General features: G+C 37.2%; 1 protein-coding gene across 1 annotated transcript; it reads left to right on the forward strand.

The window, feature by feature from the left end:
* Positions 1-3,215: 3,215 nt before the first annotated feature.
* LOC128579595 (dnaJ homolog subfamily C member 8-like) lies at positions 3,216-19,819 on the forward strand. The gene is made up of 3 exons (XM_053581593.1): positions 3,216-3,222; positions 3,538-3,559; positions 18,391-19,819. Exons 1-3 carry the CDS (start codon positions 3,216-3,218, stop codon positions 19,130-19,132), a joined length of 771 nt encoding a protein of 256 aa, XP_053437568.1. The 3' UTR covers positions 19,133-19,819.
* The last annotated feature ends 1,915 nt before the right edge of the window (positions 19,820-21,734 follow it).

The raw sequence follows: 21,734 nt of genomic DNA on the forward strand, positions 1-21,734 counted from the left end.
TGGAAAAAGAAGAACAATCTAAGCCTAAACCCAGAATTAGAAAAGAATATCCAAAATTAAATCAGAGATTAATGAAATTGAAAACAAAAGAACCATTCAGAAAATTAATGAAACAAAGAGATGGTTTTTTGAACAAATAAATTAAACAGATAAACCTTTAGTTACACTAACTAGAAATAAAAAAGTAAAATCTCTAGTAACCTCAATCAGAAATGATTAAAGGGGAAATAACAGAGTTAAGGGAGGCGGAGCAAGATGGCAGCCGAGTAACAGCTTCCTTGCATCTGGGCACCGTGAGTCTGGGGATATAGGACTCCAGGTATCTCTGGCTGGTGGGATCTGCCTATCATCACCCCTGAGAGGATACAGGGAGTCAGCGAGAGACTTCTGGACCCCAAGAGGAGGACTAAAACAGTGGAAAACCGGCAAGTGGTCGCGTGTGTTCAATCCGTCTAAACCCGCCTGCAACTGTAAGTTCAGTAGCTGCGAGACTGCAAACCAGAAAGGCCTTACCTGTGAACTGTTTTGGTTTCTTTGGAATTGGCACTCAGTTGAACTGCCTTGGGGAAGGCCTGAGCGGGAGTGCGGAGAACTTTGGCCTTTGTCTAGGGCCCCAGTCTGAGCCTCTGAGCCGAACGGAGCTAATAGTGCTTGGCTCTGGGTCACAGGCAGACATTGTGAGCGATCTGCCCCGGCAAGCTCCGCCCTCAGGGTCGCAGAGCTGGAATTGGGTGGGAGCTGGTAACCCAGCAACCAAGTAGCCTAAGGGTGGGGTCTGGGCCGCATTGCAGCCCTAACCCTGGGGGCAGAGGGAGACTAGTTTTGACACACAGGGTAAGTGGATAGCCACTTCAGCAGTGATTCCAGCGACAAGCACTTCCCCGAGAAAGCTTCTGCTCAGTAAGTGAACAAGTTCAAAATGACTTTTAAGTGGGCTGAAGAGAGATTTAGGGTGTCTACCTGCTGGGGTTTGAGAAACTAGCAGCCTCCAGTCGTATCAGAACTGTGATTAACATCACATACCCCAGAAGACCACGTGTTGCCCAGACAATATTCAATAACATATACATACTGCTTTGTTTTTGGTTGTGTTTTTTTTTTTTTTTTTGGTTTGGTTGTTTTTTTTGTTTATTTTGATGTTGTGGATTGTTGTTTTGTTTTTTAAGTTCAACCTTTTCCATACAGATCCTTTTCCTTTCTCAATTTTTATAGTTTAATTATAATTTCCCATTGCTGCCTATTTCAATAATTAGAACTTCATTTTTGTTAGTGTTTCTACCACTATTATTTGGTTTTTCCAGCCAATTTTATCCAGTAAAGTATTCTGTTTGCTTGTTTTGGTTTGATTTATAGCATTTTTGTCCTTCCTCTCTACTTGGTGGAGGTGGGGTACTGTGTCTGATCAGGTTAGCAAAGAGCTGCTGACCTCATGGGAACCACCCAACTGGGCACCCCCAGAAGGTGGGTTTTTTTTAAGGTTGTATCAAAGTACCCTACTGTACACCTATATTGCTCTCTCTCCCTCTTTCTGTGCCTCTCTTCTTTTTGTCAATATCCCTTTTACCCACCCCCTCTCCTGTCTCTATTTTTCTTTTTTTTTTTTTATCACTCGGTCCTCCTTTCTTTCACCCTTTTTTGCTCTTAAACCTTCTCACCCTTCTGGTCCTGTAACCCTTAGTCCACAGGCACAAGAACTTAAAGAGCAAGAGGAAGTGAAAGGAAAATTAGAGCAAGGAAACAGATAAAAGAAATCACCCATGAGCAAGAATCAGCAGAAAACTCCAAGCAACATGAAGAACCAGTCCAGAACAACCCCGCCAAGGGACCATCAGGTAGCTACTGCGGAGGATTCCACCTATACAGAAATGTTAGGAATGACAGAAAGGGAATTTAGAATACACATGTTGAAAACAATGAAAGAAATGATGGAAACAATGAAGGAAACTGCTAATGAAGTGAAAAATAACCAAAAGGAAATCCAAAAACAGAATTAAATCAGAGATGAACGATATGAAGAATATAAAAAGGATATTGCAGAGCTGAAGGAAATGAAACAGTCAATCAGGGAACTTAAAGATGCAATGGAAAGTATCAGCAACAGGTTAGACCATGCAGAAGAAAGAATTTCAGAGGTAGAAGACAAAGTTTTTGAGATAACTCAGATAGTAAAAGAGGCAGAAAAGAAGAGAGAGAAAGCAGAACGTTCACTGTCAGAATTATGGGACTTTATGAAGCATTCCAACATACGAGTTATAGGAATTCCAGAAGGGGAAGAATAATGCCCCAGAGGAATGGAAGCCATACTAGAGAATATTATAAAAGAAAATTTCCCAAATATCACCAAAGATTCTGACACACTGCTTTCAGAGGGCTATCGGACCCCAGGTCACCTCAATTCTAACAGGTGATGGACCAAGTTAGATGGCTGAACCACAACTCTAAACTACTGATAGCAATGGATCAAGTTAAATTTATTGCTTAAAAGACTGAAAACCACAAAACCACATCAAGCAGTATTAATTTTCCTTAAGTGGTGAAGAAGCTTTTAAGGATATCTTACAAAGTGTGTTGTACTATGTACAGGACTGCATTCCATCAATTTTGCTGAATTCAGAAAGTTGGACACAGTTTGGGAGAATTAAACAAATGGAGAAACCTTTAGATTAATAAAAGTAAATTCAAGTTACCAAAGAATTGGTTCGTGGAAAATTGGAAAGGCATCATGACCACTCAGCCCTTCTTCAGGGGAATGGTTGAACCTAGACAAGCTGTGTGATGCTGTCATTAAAGATAACAGAAAAAGGCTAAGATAGCACGTGGATTGTCACACTTCACTACTCTGTAAACACAAGGGACTTGGCCAGCTCATGAGTCATGTTCACGCGCTCCTCAACTGCATCAGACGTATGCATGGCAAAAAGCATCACACGTAAGATGCTGCTTTTACAAATACTGTCACCAGGCTTAATGATCTGCGTCAGCTTGTTGTTATACACGCTCCCACGGGAGTAAATGCTTCCAAGGCCAATCATCGTGCCTAACATCAACCAGGCCATCTAAATGTAAATGCAAGATGTTTAAATTGTTATCCGATGATAACTTGAATTTAAAAAAAAATCATTTCAAAAATATAAAATCAAAGTAAAGAATCTTACTGTTGCTGGTGAGTCCTTTGGCTCACATTACTTTCATATCTGTGCTAGGTGCTTTGTAACATGACAGGTAAGAATTTGAATTATTGTTCATTAATCCTTAAAGGGATGCGGAGGGAGAATCTGGAAGGAGAATAAAGCAGGTTTTTAGCTTCTCACATTATTCATCTGCTACACATCAATATTCCCTATAACATATTGCCAGTACTTACAATATAGTCTTTGTTAATTTATTTTCCTAGGGGTACCATAACAAATTATTGCAGACTGGTATCTTAAAACAACAGAAATTTATTGTTTCACAGTTTTGGAGGCTAGAAGTCTTCAATAGAGGCATCAATAGCACCATGCTCCCTTTGAAATCTCCAATGTTTTCCCTTTCTAGCTTCTGGGTTTTGCAAGGTACGGTAGGCATCGCCTGACTGTAACTAACTGCAGCATTTCAGTCTCTGTCCTTGTTATGACATGGTGCCCGGAACCTGCATGCTTACCTCGATCTCACCTCTTGTAAGCACATCACTTTAGTCTAACCCACTCTTAAGGAGTTATCTATGTGTAATGACTCTATTTCCAAATAAGTTCACATCATGAAGTACCAAAAATTGGAACTTCAATATTTCTATTAAGGGAATAGAATTCAACTCATAAGCAACACTACATATAAAGCTATTTATTTTAATAAAAATGGAATGTGACAATTTATTTGAAGAAATGTAATGGAAATTGCCTATGGTAGGAACAGTCTCATCTCTACCTACATTTCAGATATTATGCTTGAAAAGAACAATGAGATAGGCAAGATAAATGGATAAATAGAAAAAATATAATAAATCAAATGTCCTCAAAGCTGTATCAATACATAGAATCATGATTAATAGGTAATAATAACTGACAGCCTCTTCTTCAATGTTGCAATTATATCTTCCCATATAGCAACACCCATCAAATTTTACCTCAAAGAATCATTTCCAAGTAAATAGTTCAAAATATGGTGGGGATGGGGAGTGAGGTTATAAGAAGAAACATGCTTGTTGCTGAGTAATCATAGTGAAAAAAGTAAAATAATCTACGACAGGAGTATAATTAAATAAATGTAACACACTTACATGATCTTTTTTTGCACATCAAAATGTATACCAGCATATATAAAATTTGATAAATGACTAAAAAACTATAATTTTAGATTTTGCTGGCAAGCTTGCAAATACGGGTTTCTTTTTAATCTTTCAAAATTCTGTAATATTGGATTGTCCCTTATAATCATAGAAAAATTGACTTCATTAGAATTTAACATGCATATAAAATTTTATAACTACAAAATTTCAGAAGTATAATTTCTAATAAAAATTTACTGTACAAAATTGAAAATTTCTTACCACAAAAAATAAGTGAGTGAGGTAATTGTGATTTTTTGGGGGGGGTCAAAGGGGTTTTCTTTCTTTCTTTTTTTTTTATTAAATCATAGCTGTGTACATTAATGCAATCATGGGGCACCATATACTGGTTTTATATACTATTTGACATATTTTCATCACACTGGTTAACATAGCCTTTCTGGCATTAGTTATTGTGTTCAGACATTTATATTCTACATTTAAGTAAGTTTCACATGTACCCTTGTAAGATGCAAAGCAGGTGTAATCCCACCAATCACCCTCCCTCCGCCCATCCTACTCCCTGCCCTCCCCTCCCTTCATCCTTGGTTAATCAGTCTGATTTAAGCCTTCTACATTGCATATCAAATCATCACACATTGTTCCCCATAAATGTATACAGTTATGATTTTAATTAAAAATTTAAAAAACATTATTGTACAAAACATTTCTATAATGAAAAGAATGTACTAAGCAGGTTAGATAAACTAAAGCAATAAAACTATATTCACAATGTTTTAATCATGCTCTGGAGCTCTAGTTATTTCAAAATAATCTAGTAGTATATGATGAATGCATTGGATCCTGAATGAAGATTATCTTTCACCAGCAATAAGAGTAAAATAAATGGCATTATCAATGCAAAATAATCCAATAATCGAAAGACACCCATTTTGAAGGTAAATATCTTTAACCTATTTCTCCCTTATCCTTTTGTTAATTAAAAAAAAAAAAAAAACCTCGGGCGCTTGATGAAGGTTGAGGGGTTTTCACTCAGGTCCAGTCTCGCCCCTGATTAATGTTACTGACAGAACAGGACAGAACAACTCTGCGGTTCCCTTGCAGAAGAGAAGCTGAATTGAGCTCCAAATCAGCTTGTCTTTGCTCTTGTATTGTGTATAGGCTGACGATCCCCTGAGGGCCAGGTGCGTCTTAGGTTTAGTAAAGCGGACCTCTGGGTCAGCCCCGCCCTTGGAGTTTCCCTGGTTTGCAAGTTGGAGTTGCCTCAGGCAAACTCAGAGTCTCTGGCTGCCCAGGGAGACAGGGGGTGTGGCTTCAGAATATTCGGTAGTAAGCCGTATTGCTAGCAAAAGAGGGCTGCTGCTTTATGGCTCAGGCAACGGCCGCTCCGGTATAGCTCTCTGCCGGACAACCGTCCTCTCTCCGCTCCCGTACCCCAGAGTCTGCACGGACAGGCTGCAGCCCAGCACTGTCTACAACCCTCGAGCAATCGCCCAAGAGTCTGGACCCCTGGGGGACAGGCCTCCAGACCTTGGAGCGAGAGCAGAGGGGAGTGCGGGGGAGTGCTGGGAGCCTGGGGTTGTGGGCACAGAACACACAGAGCTTTACACAGTTTTATGCGTGGCTGTATTGTCACCAAAAGACGGCTGTCGCACTGTGCCTCAGGGAACTGCCACTCCGGTGCAGTCCCCTCTCCGCCTACCGACTGGGACTGGCCTCCAGACCCCAGTGTGAGCGAAGGGAAGCGCTGGGAGCTCAGAATTCCAGGTAGAGACTATATAAAGTTTATACAGTTTTATGCCTGGCAGGAGGATGCCGTGGCACCCTAGTAGGGGAGGTAGGTCCAGTTTTTAGAGGGTCTCTCCAGTAGAGTGTAGTGGGAGGACTTTTGATCTCTGCCCGGTTGTTTGTGCGGCACTCTGAGCCATTCTTGAGGGGGAGGGGACTCCCGTACACTTGGTGATGGATTCTGTACCTTTGGTTTGTATCCTTGTGGTCGCAGCTCACCTCAGCGGGGTTGACGTGTGTTCTACAACCTTCTCTCTTAGTGCAGCTCAAATCCACCAGGTTACTTGCTGAATTTTTGTCCTTTAAATCTCCTTCTGGACAGGAGACACTGTGGAAAGCTGGCTTCAATCAGCCATGTTGTCTCCTTCCCGGAATGTCGGTTTTATCCCAGGATCTCAAGGCTGGTTCAACATAAATAAATCTATAAATGTAATCCAGCACATAAACAAATTAAAAAACAAAGACCATATGATTCTCTCAATCGATGCAGAAAAAGCTTTTGATAATATCCAGCATCCCTTCATGATCAGAACACTTAAGAAAATCGGTATAGAAGGGACATTTCTTAAACTGTTAGAGACCATCTATAGCAAACCCACAGAAAATATCATATTGAATGGAGTTAAATTGGAATCATTTCCACTCAGATCAGGAACCAGACAAGGCTGCCCATTGTCTCCATTGTTTTTAACATTGTAATGGAAGTTTTAGCCACTGCAATTAGGGAAGAAAAGGTGATCAAGGATATCCATATAGGGTCAGAAGAGATCAAACTTTCGCTCTTCGCAGATGATATGATAGTATATCTGGAAAACACTAGGGACTCTACTACAAAAGGAATACAGCAGCATCTCAAGTTACAAAATCAACATTCATAAATTGGTAGCCTTTATATATACCAACAACAGTCAAGTTGAAAAAACAGTTAAAGACTTTATCCCATTCACAGTAGTGCCAAAGAAGATGAAATATTTGGGAATTTATCTAACAAAGGACGTGAAAGATCTCTATAAAGAGAACTATGAAACTCTAAGAAAAGAAATAGCTGAAAATATTAACAAATGGAAAAACATACCATGCTCATGGCTGGGAAGAATCAATATTGTTAAAATGTCTATACTACCCAAAGCAATATATAATTTCTTTTTTTTTTTTTTTTTTTTTGTAGAGACAGGGTCTCACTTTATGGCCCTCGGTAGAGTGCCATGGCCTCACACAGCTCACAGCAACCTCCAACTCCTGGGCTTAAGTGATTCTCTTGCCTCAGCCTCCCAAGTAACTGGGACTACAGGCGCCTGCCACAATGCCCGGCTAAGCAATATATAATTTCAATGCAATCCTTATTAAAGCTCCACTGTCATACTTTAAAGATCTTGAAAAAACAATACTTCATTTTATATGGAATCAGAAAAAACCTCGAATAGCCAAGACATTACTCAGGAATAAAAACAAAGCAGGAGGAATTACGCTACCAGATCTCAGACTATAGTACAAATCAATAGTGATCAAAACAGCATGGTATTGGCACAAAATCCGAGAAGTAGATGTCTGGAACAGAATAGAGAACCAAGAGATGAATCCATCTACTTACCATAATTTAACCTTTGACAAGCCAATTAAAAATATTCAGTGGGGAAAAGATTCCCTATTTAACAAATGGTGCTGGGTGAACTGGCTGGCAACCTGTAGAAGACTGAAACTGGACCCACACCTCTCACCATTAACCAAGATAGACTCCCAGTGGATTAAAGATTTAAACCTAAGACATGAAACTATAAAAATACTAGAAGAGAGTGTAGGGAAAACCCTTGAAGAAATTGAGTTGGGCGAGTTTTTTATGAGAAAGACCCCCCGGGCAATTGAAGCTGCTTCAAAAATACACTACTGGGACTTGATCAAACTAAAAAGCTTCTGCACAGCCAAGAACACAGTAAGTAAAGCAAGCAAACAGCCTTCAGAATGGGAGAAGATATTTCCAGCTTATGTCTCTGACAAAGGTTTAATAACAAGAATCCACAGAGAACTCAAACGCGTTAGCAAGAAAAGAACAAGGGATCCCATTGCAGGCTGGGCAAGGGACTTGAAGAGAAATTTCTCTGAAGAAGACAGGTGCATGGCCTTCAGACATATGAAAAAATGCTCATCATCTTTAATCATCAGAGAAATGCAAATCAAAACTACTTTGAGATATCATCTAACTCCAGTGAGACTAGCCTATATCACAAAATCCCAAGACCAGAGATGTTGGCATGGATGTGGAGAAAAGGGAACATTTTTGCAATGCTGGTAGGAATGCAAATTAATACATTCCTTTTGGAAAGAGATATGGAGAACACTTAAAGATCTGAAAATAGATCTGCCATTCAATCCTGTAATCCCCCTATTGGGCATATACCCAGAAGACCAAAAATCACACCATAACAAAGATATTTGTATCAGAATATTTATTGCAGCCCTATTCATAATTGCTAAGTCATGGAAAAAGCCCAAGTGCCCATCGATCCACGAATGGATCAATAAATTGTGGTATATGTATACCATGGAATATTATGCAGCCTTAAAGAAAGATGGAGACTTTACCTCTTTCATGTTTACATGGATGGAGCTGGAACATATTCTTCTTAGTAAAGTGTCTTAAGAATGGAAGAAAAAGTATCCAATGTACTCACCCTTATTATGAAACTAATGTAGGACCTTCACATGAAAGCTATATCCCAGTTATAACCTAAGAATAGGGAGAAAGGGGAAAGGGAGGGGAGGGAGGGGGGAGGGAGGCGGAAGAAGGGGGACTAATGGGATTACACCTGCGGTGCATCTTACAAGGGTATATGTGAATCCTAGTAAATGTGGAATGTAAAGGTCTTAGCAAAATAACTAAGAAAATGCTACAAAAGCTATGTTAACTAATGTGATGAAAATGTGTCAAACGATATATGAACGAAGTGTATGGTGCCCCATGATCATACTAATGTACACAACTATGGTTTAATAAAAAAATTAAGAAAAAAGAAAGGTTATGATCTATGAAAATCCACAGCTTTAGAGTTATTTTAACTGAATTCATTGTTGCTCAGAAGAATCTCAGGAACAAAGAAAACGATGACTGAACATTTTCATGGAAAAATGTTTGACCTTTTCTATATTAATGCACTGACTGGCAGATTATTCTATTTCTTTTACAACAAAAGAATTTTTTAAGGGAAAAGTAGAGATAATATTTGAAAAGATGAAAAAATCTCTGAAAAATTGAAAATTACAACAAAGACCATATGATTTTCTCAATGGATGCAGAAAAAGCTTTTGATAACATCCAACATCCATTCATGATCAGAACACTTAAGAAAATTGGTATAGAAGGGACATTTCTTAAACTGATAGAGGCCATCTACAGCAAACCAACAGCCAATATCATATTGAATGGAGTTAAATTGGAATCATTTCCACTTAGATCTGGAACCAGACAAGGCTGCCCATTGTCTCCATTGCTCTTTAACATTGTAATGGAAGTTTTAGCCACCACAATTATGGAAGAAAAGGCGATCAAGGGTATCCACATAGGGTCAGAAGAGATCAAACTTTCGCTCTTCGCAGATGATATGATTGTATATCTGGAAAATACTAGGGACTCTACTACAAAACTCTTAGAAGTGATTAAGGAATACAGCAGTGTCTCAGGTTACAAAATCAACATTCATAAATCGGTAGCCTTTATATATACCAACAATAGTCAAGTTGAAAAAACAATTAAGGACTCTACCCCATTCACAGTAGCGCCAAAGAAGATGAAATACTTGGGAGTTTATCTAACAAAGGACGTGAAAGATCTATATAAAGAGAACTATGAAACTCTAAGAAAAGAGAATGCTGAGAATGTTAACAAATGGAAAAATATACCATGCTCATGTTTGGGAAGAATCAACATTGTTAAAATGTCCATACTACCCAAAGCAATATATAATTTCAACAAATCTTCATTAAAGCTCCACTGTCATACTTTAAAGATCTTGAAAAAATAATACTTCGTTTTATTTTTTTTTATTTTTTATTTATTTTTTTTTTTATTGTTGGGGATTCATTGAGGGTACAATAAGCCAGTTACACTGATTGATATTGTTATGCAAAGTCCCTCTTGCAATCATGTCTTGCCCCCATAAAATGTGACACACACTAAGGCCCCGCCCTCCTCCCTCCATCCCTCTTTCTGATTCCCCCCCATAACCCTAATTGTCATTAATTGTCCTCATATCAAGATTGAGTACATAGGATTCATGCTTCTCCATTTTTGTGATGCTTTACTAAGAATAATGTCTTCCACTTCCATCCAGGTTAATACGAAGGATGTAAAGTCTCCATTTTTTTTAATGGCTGAATAGTATTCCATGGTATACATATACCACAGCTTGTTAATCCATTCCTGGGTTGGTGGGCATTTAGGCTGTTTCCACATTTTGGCAACGGTAAATTGAGCTGCAATAAACAGTCTAGTACAAGTGTCCTTATGATAAAAGGATTTTTTTCCTTCTGGGTAGATGCCCAGTAATGGGATTGCAGGATCGAATGGGAGGTCTAGGTTGAGTGCTTTGAGGTTTCTCCATACTTCCTTCCAGAAAGGTTGTACTAGTTTGCAGTCCCACCAGCAGTGTAAAAGTGTTCCCTTCTCTCCACATCCACGCCAGCATCTGCAGTTTTGAGATTTTGTGATGTGGGCCATTCTCACTGGGGTTAAATGATATCTCAGGGTTGTTTTGATTTGCATTTCTCTAATATATAGAGATGATGAACATTTTTTCATGCGTTTGTTAGCCATTCGTCTGTCGTCTTTAGAGAAAGTTCTATTCATGTCTCTTGCCCATTGATATAAGGGATTGTTGGCTTTTTTCATGTGGATTAATTTGAGTTCTCTATAGATCCTGGTTATCAAGCTTTTGTCTGATTGAAAATATGCAAATATCCTTTCCCATTGTGTAGGTTGTCTCTTTGCTTTGGTTATTGTGTCCTTAGCTGTACAGAAGCTTTTCAGTTTAATGAAGTCCCATTTGTTTATTTTTGTTGTTGTTGCCATTGTCATGGCAGTCTTCTTCATGAAGTCTTCCCCCAGGCCAATATCTTCCAGTGTTTTTCCTATGCTTTCTTTGAGGATTTTTATTGTTTCATGCCTTAAATTTAAGTCTTTATCCATCTTGAATCAATTTTTGTGAGTGGGGAAAGGTGTGGGTCCAGTTTCAGTCTTTTACATGTAGACATCCAGTTCTCCCAACACCATTTATTGAATAGGGAGTCTTTCCCCCAAGGTAAGTTCTTGTTTAGTTTATCAAAGATTAGGTGGTTGTAAGATGTTAGTTTCATTTCTTGGTGTTCAATTTGATTCCAAGTGTCTATGTCTCTGTTTTTGTGCCAGTACCATGCTGTCTTGACCACTATGGCTTTGTAGTACAGACTAAAATCTGGTATGCTGATGCCCCCAGCTTTATTTTTGTTACTAAGAACTGCCTTAGCTATACGGGTTTTTTTCCGGTTCCATACAAAACGCAGAATCATTTTTTCCAAATCTTGAAAGTACGATGTAGGTACTTTGATAGGAATGGCATTGAATAGGTAGATTGCTTTGGGAAGTATATACATTTTAACAATGTTAATTCTTCCCATCCATGAGCATGGTATGTTCTTCCATTTGTTAATATCCTCTGCTATTTCCTTTCGGAGGATTTCATAGTTTTCTTTATAGAGGTCCTTCACCTCCTTCGTTAGGTATATTCCTAGGTATTTCATTTTCTTTGAAACTATGGTGAAGGGAGTTGTGTCTTTAATTAGCTTCTCATCTTGACTGTTATTGGTGTATACAAAGGCTACTGACTTGTGGACATTGATTTTATATCCTGAAACACTACCGTATTTTTTGATGACTTCTAGGAGTCTTGTGGTTGAGTCTTTGGGGTTCTCTAAGTATAAGATCATGTCGTCAGCAAAGAGGGAGAGTTTGACCTCCTCTGCTCCCATTTGGATTCCCTTTATTTCCTTGTCTTGCCTAATTGTATTGGCTAGAACTTCCAGCACTATGTTGAATAGTAAAGGTGACAGAGGACAACCTTGTCTGGTTCCAGTTCTAAGAGGAAAAGCTTTCAGTTTTACTCCATTCAGTAAAATATTGGCTGTGGGTTTGTCATAGATAGCTTCAATCAGTTTTAGAAATGTGCCACCTATGCCTATACTCTTCAGTGTTCTAATTAGAAAAGGATGCTGGATTTTATCAAATGCTTTTTCTGCATCTATTGAGAGGATCATGTGATCTTTATTTTTGCCTCTGTTAATATGGTGGATAACGTTTATGGACTTGCGTATGTTAAACCAGCCTTGCATCCCTAATACTTCGTTTTATATGGAATAAGAAAAAACCTCGAATAGCCAAGACATTACTCAAATAAAAACAAAGCAGGAGGAATCACGCTACCAGACCTCAGACTATACTACAAATCGATAGTGATCAAAACAGCATGGTATTGGCACAAAATCCGAGAAGTAGATGTCTGGAACAGAATAGAGAACCAAGAGATGAATCCAGCTACTTACCGGTATTTAATCTTTGACAAGCCAATTAAAAATATTCAGTGGGGAAAAGATTCCCTATTTAACAAATGGTGCTGGGTGAACTGGCTGGCAACCTGTAGAAGACTGAAACTGGACCCACACCTCTCACCATTAACCAAGATAGACTCTCAGTGGAATGAAGATTTAAACCTAAGACATGAAACTATAAAAATACTAGAAGAGAGTGTAGGGAAAACCCTTGAAGAAATTGGGTTGGGCGAGTTTTTTATGAGAAGGACCCCCCGGGCAATTGAAGCTGCTTCAAAAATACACTATTGGGACTTGGTCAAACTAAAAAGCTTCTGCACAGCCAAGAACAAAGTAAGTAAAGCAAGCAAACAGCCCTCAGAATGGGAGAAGATATTTGGAGGTTATGTCTCCGACAAAGGTTTAATAACCAGAATCCACAGAGAACTCAAACGCATTAGCAAGAAAAGAACAAGGGATCCCATCGCAGGCTGGACAAGGGACTTGAAGAGAAACTTGTCTGAAGAAGACAGGGGCACGGCCTTCAGACATATGAAAAAATGCTCATCATCTTTAATCATCAGAGAAATGCAAATCAAAACTACTTTGAGATATCATCTAACTCCAGTGAGACTAGCCTATATCACAAAATCCCAAGACCAGAGATGTTGGCGCGGATGTGGAGAAAAGGGAACACTTTTGCACTGCTGGTGGGAATGCAAATTAATACATTCCTTTTGGAAAGAGATATGGAGAACACTTAGAGATCTAAAAATAGATCTGCCATTCAATCCTGTAATCCCCCTATTGGGCATATACCCAGAAGACCAAAAATCACACCATAACAAAGATATTTGTATCAGAATATTTATTGCAGCCCTATTCATAATTGCTAAGTCATGGAAAAAGCCCAAGTGCCCATCGATCCAAGAATGGATTAATAAATTGTGGTATATGTACACCATGGACTATTTATGCAGCCTTAAAGAAAGATGGAGACTTTACCTCTTTCATGTTTATATGGATGGAGCTGGAACATATTCTTCTTAGTAAAGTGTCTCAAGAATGGAAGAAAAAGTACCAATGTACTCACCCTTATTATGAAACTTAATGTAGGACCTTCACATGAAAGCTATAACCCAGTTACAACCTAAGAATAGGGAGAAAGGGGAAAGGGAGGGGAGGGAGGGGGGAGGGAAGGGGAAGGAGGGGGATCAATGGGATTACACCTGTGGTGCATCTTACAAGGGTATATATGAATCCCAGTAAATGTGGAATGTAAAGGTCTTAGCAAAATAACTAAGAAAATGCTACAAAAGCTATGTTAACTAATGTGATGAAAATGTGTCAAACGATCTATGAACCAAGTGTATGGTGCCCCACGATCATACTAATGTACACAGCAATGGTTTAATAAAAATAAATTAATTAATTAAAAAAAAAGAAAATTACAACATATGAGAAGATTTAGAAAAAAACAATATGTAAAACATTTTATGTGACTTTTCACAATAATAAAAATTGTAGTTTATTCATTGTGTACATTAAGAATATCACATGGTATTACATTCTTAATTTGCATTAAGAATATGAGTGATCGGGCGTCGCCTGTGGCTCAAGGAGTAGGGCGCCGGTCCCATATGCCAGAGGTGGTGGGTTCAAACCCAGCCCCAGCCAAAAAAGAAAAAAAAAAAAAAAAAAGAATATGCGTGATCGCTTCCTTTTATACAGTCACCAGCCTTAAAACAGATTTTTTTTCCATTGTTTTTTGCAAATCAAAATAAATGACTGCTTTCTAAATTTACAAGTTCTAACTCAGTTACCTTAATCTATATCTTCAAAAGACAAATTTCCTAGACAATCATGAGGCAGAAATCTAACTGTAGGACATGAAACATTTGAGAATGGGTCCTCAGAGGAAACATGTATTCTGGCTGAGCTGAGCAGGAAAGGCTACACAAAAGAGATGATAATCAAATTGAGTGGAGTCGCTTATACTTATAAACAAACTAGGCATTTTTATACCACCTAATCTTGGAAATGACAATGAAATTCTACTTGGCATTTCTAACCTCCAATATATTGTATTCCAGTCAAACTCATACTCCTAGGTCAGAGGCCCAGGTGTCACCCTTTCTGGGAAGTTTTCTCTAACATGTTCAGATCAAATTAGGAATTTCTTCTTTGAATTCCCCATTACCAATTACACACTCGATCTCTAAAATAAAATTTACTTTACTCTGTGATAATTTTTTATGTCTACATCCATGACAGAATTAACTTTTTCTGGTTAGGATTACTGTTTTTGACACTATATTATCACCACTGTAGAGAAGGCATTCTGATAAAATTTTAAAAAAGTTTTTATTTATATTAAATAGTTAATATTAAAATTAATTGCCTATTTAATATTTATCTGAGCATTTTATCTTTGTTCTTGCTCCCTTTAAAATTACAGTGCTGTTCACTGTATAGGAAAGTGAGAATTTTTATTCTCAAAAATATATCTCAAACATCTAAGGTACAGGAAGTAATTTGATTCAATGACAGTGAAAGAGAAATTCATAACATTTTTGTTGAACCTATGGTGCCTCCAAATCAGTAAACACCTTAGCTGTAAAGACATAAGATAGTATGAAGAGAGAGAACAGTCAGTGCTTCCAGAAGGTCCCAAATGCCAACCTGAATTCTAATGCATATTAAATGCAAACTAACAGATAGATCTTGATTTAGAAATGACAGAAGAGACAATAACCAGAGAGGGGCAGTCAAAACCCATTTTACATTTGGCATTTTCAAATACTGTTGATTCCCAGAGGCAATAAATTATATTGTCGTCAGCAATAGTAATGTAAAGGGTATTAAGAAATATGTTCTATACTTAAAGTAGTTTATATTTAATAGGTATTAACAAGATGTCAACAAAAGTAGGTAAAATTGAAAAGGCTCAAAATATTCAAATAGTCAATATTCAAAACATTTAATACTCAAATTTCAAATACTCAAATACTCAAAATATTTAATATTTCTATTTTTAACACAGGAATTACTTTGTTTCTTGGTGCAGAGGAAACGGTTATATCTTTTGATAGAATTATATTTTTTAACCAATATTTTGATCCTGGACTTTCTAATTATCATTACTATAAATGCTATTGTTTATCTTTTGCTAGCAATATGTAGGATGGAAAAATATTAGGAATAAGGTAAAATAAAATACTCCTAAAGAAGAAGCACACAAATATATATAAAAAGAAGCAAATAACAAAGAAAAATACGCTCAAAGATTTCAGACCAAGTATGACATATTGGAGACCATACTTCTCGACAGTTCAAGGTTCTGGATAGAATACATTAAATGTTTTTCTATAAATTCTTCCAGAACAAAGAAACGGTTACTAAAGACCATTATGTATTAATGTTATTAATGTTAACATTTCAAAGATGGTTCTGGAAACTGTAAAGAGAAATTCTTTTTATGGTCAACTTTCAATTACAAGTCAACTTTTATTTTATTGTTTATTAGAATTTTGTACTCAATCATTTTTTTCATATTTTTGTTTTATTGTTTGTGATTTATCAAGGGTACAAAAAAGATTACACTGATTATAAAGTTCCACTTATAATTGTGTCTCGCCCTCAAGAGCTGTGCCATACACTGTGACCCTTACCCCCATACAGGAGGTTTACATAACATTTGCAAGAGTTTAAATAGATTAAGTAATAAAACCTAATCTTAAGAGTTTGCTTTGAAGAATTTGGGGGGAACATACTCAAATTCAGTTATTTAGCTCCTTAAAAAAAGGCATTGTCTATAAGCTTTATCAGACCTATTTTATCCATTTTTAAGTACATGATTTCTGATCAATTTCTGAATTATACTCATAATGTAGTAACTCTAAATCAGAGTGGCTTTTTCTTTCCTTGTCAGTTTTGAATACATTGTTTTTCTTTTATCAACACAAAGAATTGAAATTAAAAAATTTCATTTAGCTGAAAGTTGATGAGTTTATTTCCTAATAATATTAACTAAAAAATTTAAGACCTTGGGCGGCGCCTGTGGCTCAGCGAGTAGGGCGCCGGCCCCACATGCCGAGGGTGGCGGGTTCAAACCCAGCCCCGATCAAACTGCAACAACAAAAAAAAATAGCCGGGCGTTGTGGCGGGCGCCTGTAGTCCCAGCTACTAGGGAGGCTGAGGCAAGAGAATCGCGGAAGCCCAGGAGTTAGAGGTTGCTGTGAGCTGTGTGACGCCACGGCACTCTACCCGAGGGCGGTACAGTGAGACTCTGTCTCTACAAAAAAAAAAAATTAAGACCTTTTTTCAATTTTCATATATACTGTAATCCATTTTTTTCTTAAATTACAAAGATTTTTTTTTTTTTTTTTTTTTTTGGCCGGGGCTGGGTTTGAACCCACCACCTCCGGCATATGGGACCAGCGCCCTACTCCTTGAGCCACAGGCGCCACCCAAATTACAAAGATTTTAAATGGATCTGGAATGATAAATAAGACTTCACCTCCTATGAGGTATCTTTATTTGTTCCCTTTTAAAACTAACATAAGTTTTAGGTTGACTATGAATAGATAAATAAAGTCTTATTACTGATTTTATTTTGTTTTGTTTTGTTATGTTTTGGGGATGAAGTCTCACTCTGTTGCCCTGGGTAGAGTGTAGAGTGCATGACATCATAGCTCACGGCAACCTCCAACTCTTGGGCTCAAGTGATACTCTTGCCTCAACTGCCTGAGTAGCTGGGACTACAGGTGCCCAGAACAATGCGTGGCTATTTTTAGGGATCTTGCTCTTGCTCAGGCTGGTCTTGCACTCCCGAGCTCAAGCAATCCACTGCCTCTGACTCCGAGAGCTCTAGGATAACAGACATGAGGCACTATGTTTGGCCAACTCATCCTCCACTAAAATAGAAAAAAAAAAAGAAAAGAAAAAGAAAGCTTTAAAAAATTTTGGTTAAATAAAATAAAAGCAGAAACCTGATAACTGATTTATTTACTTATTTGCTTGCTTCCTTCAGACACAGCCTGAATGCAGTATGTTGTATGGTCATGCCTAGGGCTCTATTGCTAAATAACAACACTGTAACATATGGTATATTCTATTTTATGAAGCAAAAGTTTCACAGGCTCTATGGGTCAAAACACTTCCTCAGTATTCTCACCAGGCAAAGGAAGCCCAAAACTTTAAGAGATCTTTACAGCATCTAGAGTACCCTCTAGACTCAAGTACTGACATGCTAACAGGAAGGATGTTAAGGTCTCTTCCTGTGAACATGCTAGTGCTTGATGAGGAAAGACTGGTTAATTCTGTCCGTGCTGCTCCCCGACTCATGGATAGTCAGCTCTGCAACTCATTTAACCCCTAGGCTTCTTCCTCATTTAGAAGTGATCATATTACCGGTGACCCCCTTTAATTTTCTTGCATACCAATGTGGTCCATTTGTAAGTAAACTTTTGAATCCTAATAAACATCTCATTGTCGCTTGGAATTTATGTTGCATTTAATTCTTATTATTTTTTCTTCTGTTCGCAGTTTTTTTTGTCTCATGCCTACCCAAATATTCACGAATACAATGTTTTGCTTTTTATTTCATTTTTCCTGGAATCCATTCCTATAATCCATATAATACGAATATTATTACATTTTTATTATTAATTATAGCATCTATGAGAGATGCACACAGGGTCATGCTATGGTTTGTTTTAATGATTTTTCTATATGGACTGGGAATAATTCAGAACATTTTTTTGAAACATCTCTAATTCTAGCGTGACTTCGGGTGGCGGAGGCAGCACAGAAGAAGCATTTATGACCTTCTACATTGAGGTGAAACAAATAGAGAAGAGAGATTCTGTTCTAACATCCAAAAATCAAATGGAAAGATTGACCCGTCCTGGTTCCTCTTACTTCAATTTGAACCCATTTGAGGTTCTTCAGATAGATCCTGAAGTCACAGATGAAGAAATAAAAAGGAGGTTTCGGCAGTTATCCATACTGGTGCATCCTGACAAGAATCAAGATGATGCTGACAGAGCACAAAAGGCTTTTGAAGCTGTGGACAAAGCTTACAAGTTGCTACTGGATCAGGAACAAAAGAAGAGGGCCCTGGATGTAATTCAGGCAGGAAAAGAATACGTGGAACACACTGTGAAAGAGCGAAAAAAACAATTAAAGAAGGAAGGAAAACCTACAATTGTAGAGGAGGATGATCCTGAGTTGTTCAAACAAGCAGTATATAAACAGACCATGAAACTCTTTGCTGAGCTGGAAATTAAAAGGAAAGAGAGAGAAGCCAAAGAGATGCATGAAAGGAAACGACAAAGGGAAGAAGAGATTGAAGCTCAAGAAAAAGCCAAACGAGAAAGAGAGTGGCAGAAAAACTTTGAGGAAAGTCGAGATGGTCGTGTGGACAGCTGGAGAAACTTTCAAGCAAATACAAAGGGAAAGAAAGAGAAGAAAAATCGGACCTTCCTGAGACCACCGAAAGTAAAAATGGAGCAGCGTGAGTGACCATCTAGGGTCACAGCCACAGAATCTTCCCCAGCTGTCTCCCTGCTTTGAAGGACTCATTCTTTCCTCCCACTTCTACCCCAACATAGAGTAGTATTTGCTTTTTAGTCCATTTTGTTTTCAATCCAATTTAATATTGATCAGAGTAATTCTTTTGTACATTGAAATGAGGGGCTTGGTTAAAAAAAGACCTTCCCCTCCGCCTTGCCCTTAGAACAACCAGATTGGAAGGTACCACCATGGGTGCTGCCTTCTCTTCCCACAGCCAGTAACTTAATGTTTTGTACTTCACTGAATTGTGATGGTTAGAAACTTCGCATATAATTTGTAGAAATCATCCAGTTAAACAAATTGCTTAAAATGGTGTTGTGTGACTTCAGAGTCAAGCCTGAGCCAGCTAAGCGATTCCCTTCAGCTCAGTTGCTTGCTTCTGGGTGCCATTCTTGAAAGCTCCAAATCAGGCAGGGAAGGAGCGTGGGCACACAGCAGTCACTTGATGCCCCGGTGTCCTGATGTTTGGTGTGTACCCTCCTGTCTGGCTGACCAATCAGCGTGGCCCTGAGCCACCTAAACCTATTCACTTTCCAAAGAACTAGCCATCCTCCATTCAATACCATGGTGTCCTATTCTGTCTGCATTCATTAGTGGTAATATTCTTTATGTATAATAAATTTTTATACCCACCCCCAAAAAAATCTCTAATTCTGTGATACATTGAATATTTATCTTTACACAAAGAAAGGCAATTTAATATCGTATCTCAGAGAATTTTGGCTACAACTTAACATCATTCTGGTCAACAAATGAGTATCTCCACTTACGTTTTGTCTTTGTCATAAGGGAAAACTTTAAAGGAATAATATTTAAACTCATAAAAATTAATCCACTTGTTGTAGAAATTATGTGAGCATGCTACCCTCAAATGCCTATTTTCACCATTCAGTATGCGTTTATCAGTTAGACACTGATTTTAGTAGCTACTAAACATCTTTCTTCTAAGAAAATCAGCTTTCATTTGTAATACAATCATGTGAATTTTATATGTAGTAGTTTCTGATATGTTTTGAATGAAAGCAAATTACTCGCTCTAGAACACAAGAAAGTTTTCCTTTTATTCTTTTTTTCCTTAGCCTTTTCAATATTTTATTTATCATATTAGCTTGTGTACTAAGGCTTAGTACATACAATGAACTTCATGAATACCCAGAGTACACCTCAGCAATATATAAAAAGAAGCTTATAGACACATAATATTATTGTATTAAATAAATCTTGAATATGTTAACAAAATTTTTCAATATCAGGACAAAATTTTATGAAAAATAAGTCTTTGTGGAAGTTAAAATAAAAAATAATGTGCAACAATTTTCAGTGACTCACTGCTATAACCCATTTTTTTCTTAAGAAAAACCATCAGTTTCAATAAAATATCAAAGCCCTTAAAGACATTCTTTTTGACTTATTTCTTCGTATTTAATAAGGTTATCACAAGTCATTCCTGAAGTGATAAGATTTCTCAGTAGCCCCTAACTTCAATTCCCCACAACCAAACACTCATTTGTTTCTTTTGGTCAAATAGCATTAGGCTAAATCAAAGAGGGAACTCAATTAATAGAAAAAAAAATGTCTTTAGCTTTTGAATTGTTTCTTTTATAATATCATTTATGGAAGGGTTTTTGAATCCATTTTCCCAAGTTTATTTTCTACTTCATTAGAATAGCTGAATTCTCATAATTACATAATGTTTCAATAAATAAATAGGCCATAACTAATTTTTTTAATTAAGAAAACATTCATCACATATTCAAATTATGTTGACAAGTTCTTCAAAAATTTGTTTTTTAAATGTTGAGTTGATTTTCCAAATTTAAATGCCGTTATTAGTTTTTACTTGTGAACTTCCTGAGAAGTCATTTTATACTTAATGTTAAGCCCATTATGAGCTGTTTGGTTAAAAACATGAAGTCTTGGGGCAGTGCCTGTGGCTCAAAGGAGTAGGGTGCAGGCCCCATAAGCAGGAGGTGACGGGTTCAAATCCAGCCTCAGCCAAAAACTGCAAACAAACAAACAAAAAAACATGAAGTCCTTTGGAAGAATACAATCATTTTATTAAACAGTTACTCTAAGTATTATTAATTTAAAATTCCCTAAGAATATTTGTTCTTGGTATTCATGAGTATTATTACTTCTTAAAATAGGGCTAAAGGCAGAAAATTCAATTTTATAACTTTGAATATTTATGTATTTGAGTAGGACAAATGTATATTTTTAAAAATGAAGCAGATTTTAAAAATTAGACTGCCTCAGGCTTTTGAAGATATCAACATACTTTTGTTTGATGTCTGATTTAGTAGAAATCCAGAGGACTTTTTTGCAGTATATGTGAGAGCAAATCAATTAAAATACTTTTGATGTGCCTAATGAAAATAAAAAATCTTAGACATTTCTGATAAAATTTTAATACATTAAGCCATTAAAATTTATGCTACATTTCATATTATTTTTCATAGGAAAAATTTATGGTTTGTTCTATATCCTCACACTTGACAAAATGAAAACTTGCCAGTTTATACTATGGAAGTGTTCTTACAAGTCCATCTGT

This window comes from Nycticebus coucang, unplaced genomic scaffold (genome assembly GCF_027406575.1).
Source record: "Nycticebus coucang isolate mNycCou1 unplaced genomic scaffold, mNycCou1.pri scaffold_79, whole genome shotgun sequence".
In the NCBI taxonomy this organism is placed as follows: domain Eukaryota; kingdom Metazoa; phylum Chordata; class Mammalia; order Primates; family Lorisidae; genus Nycticebus; species Nycticebus coucang.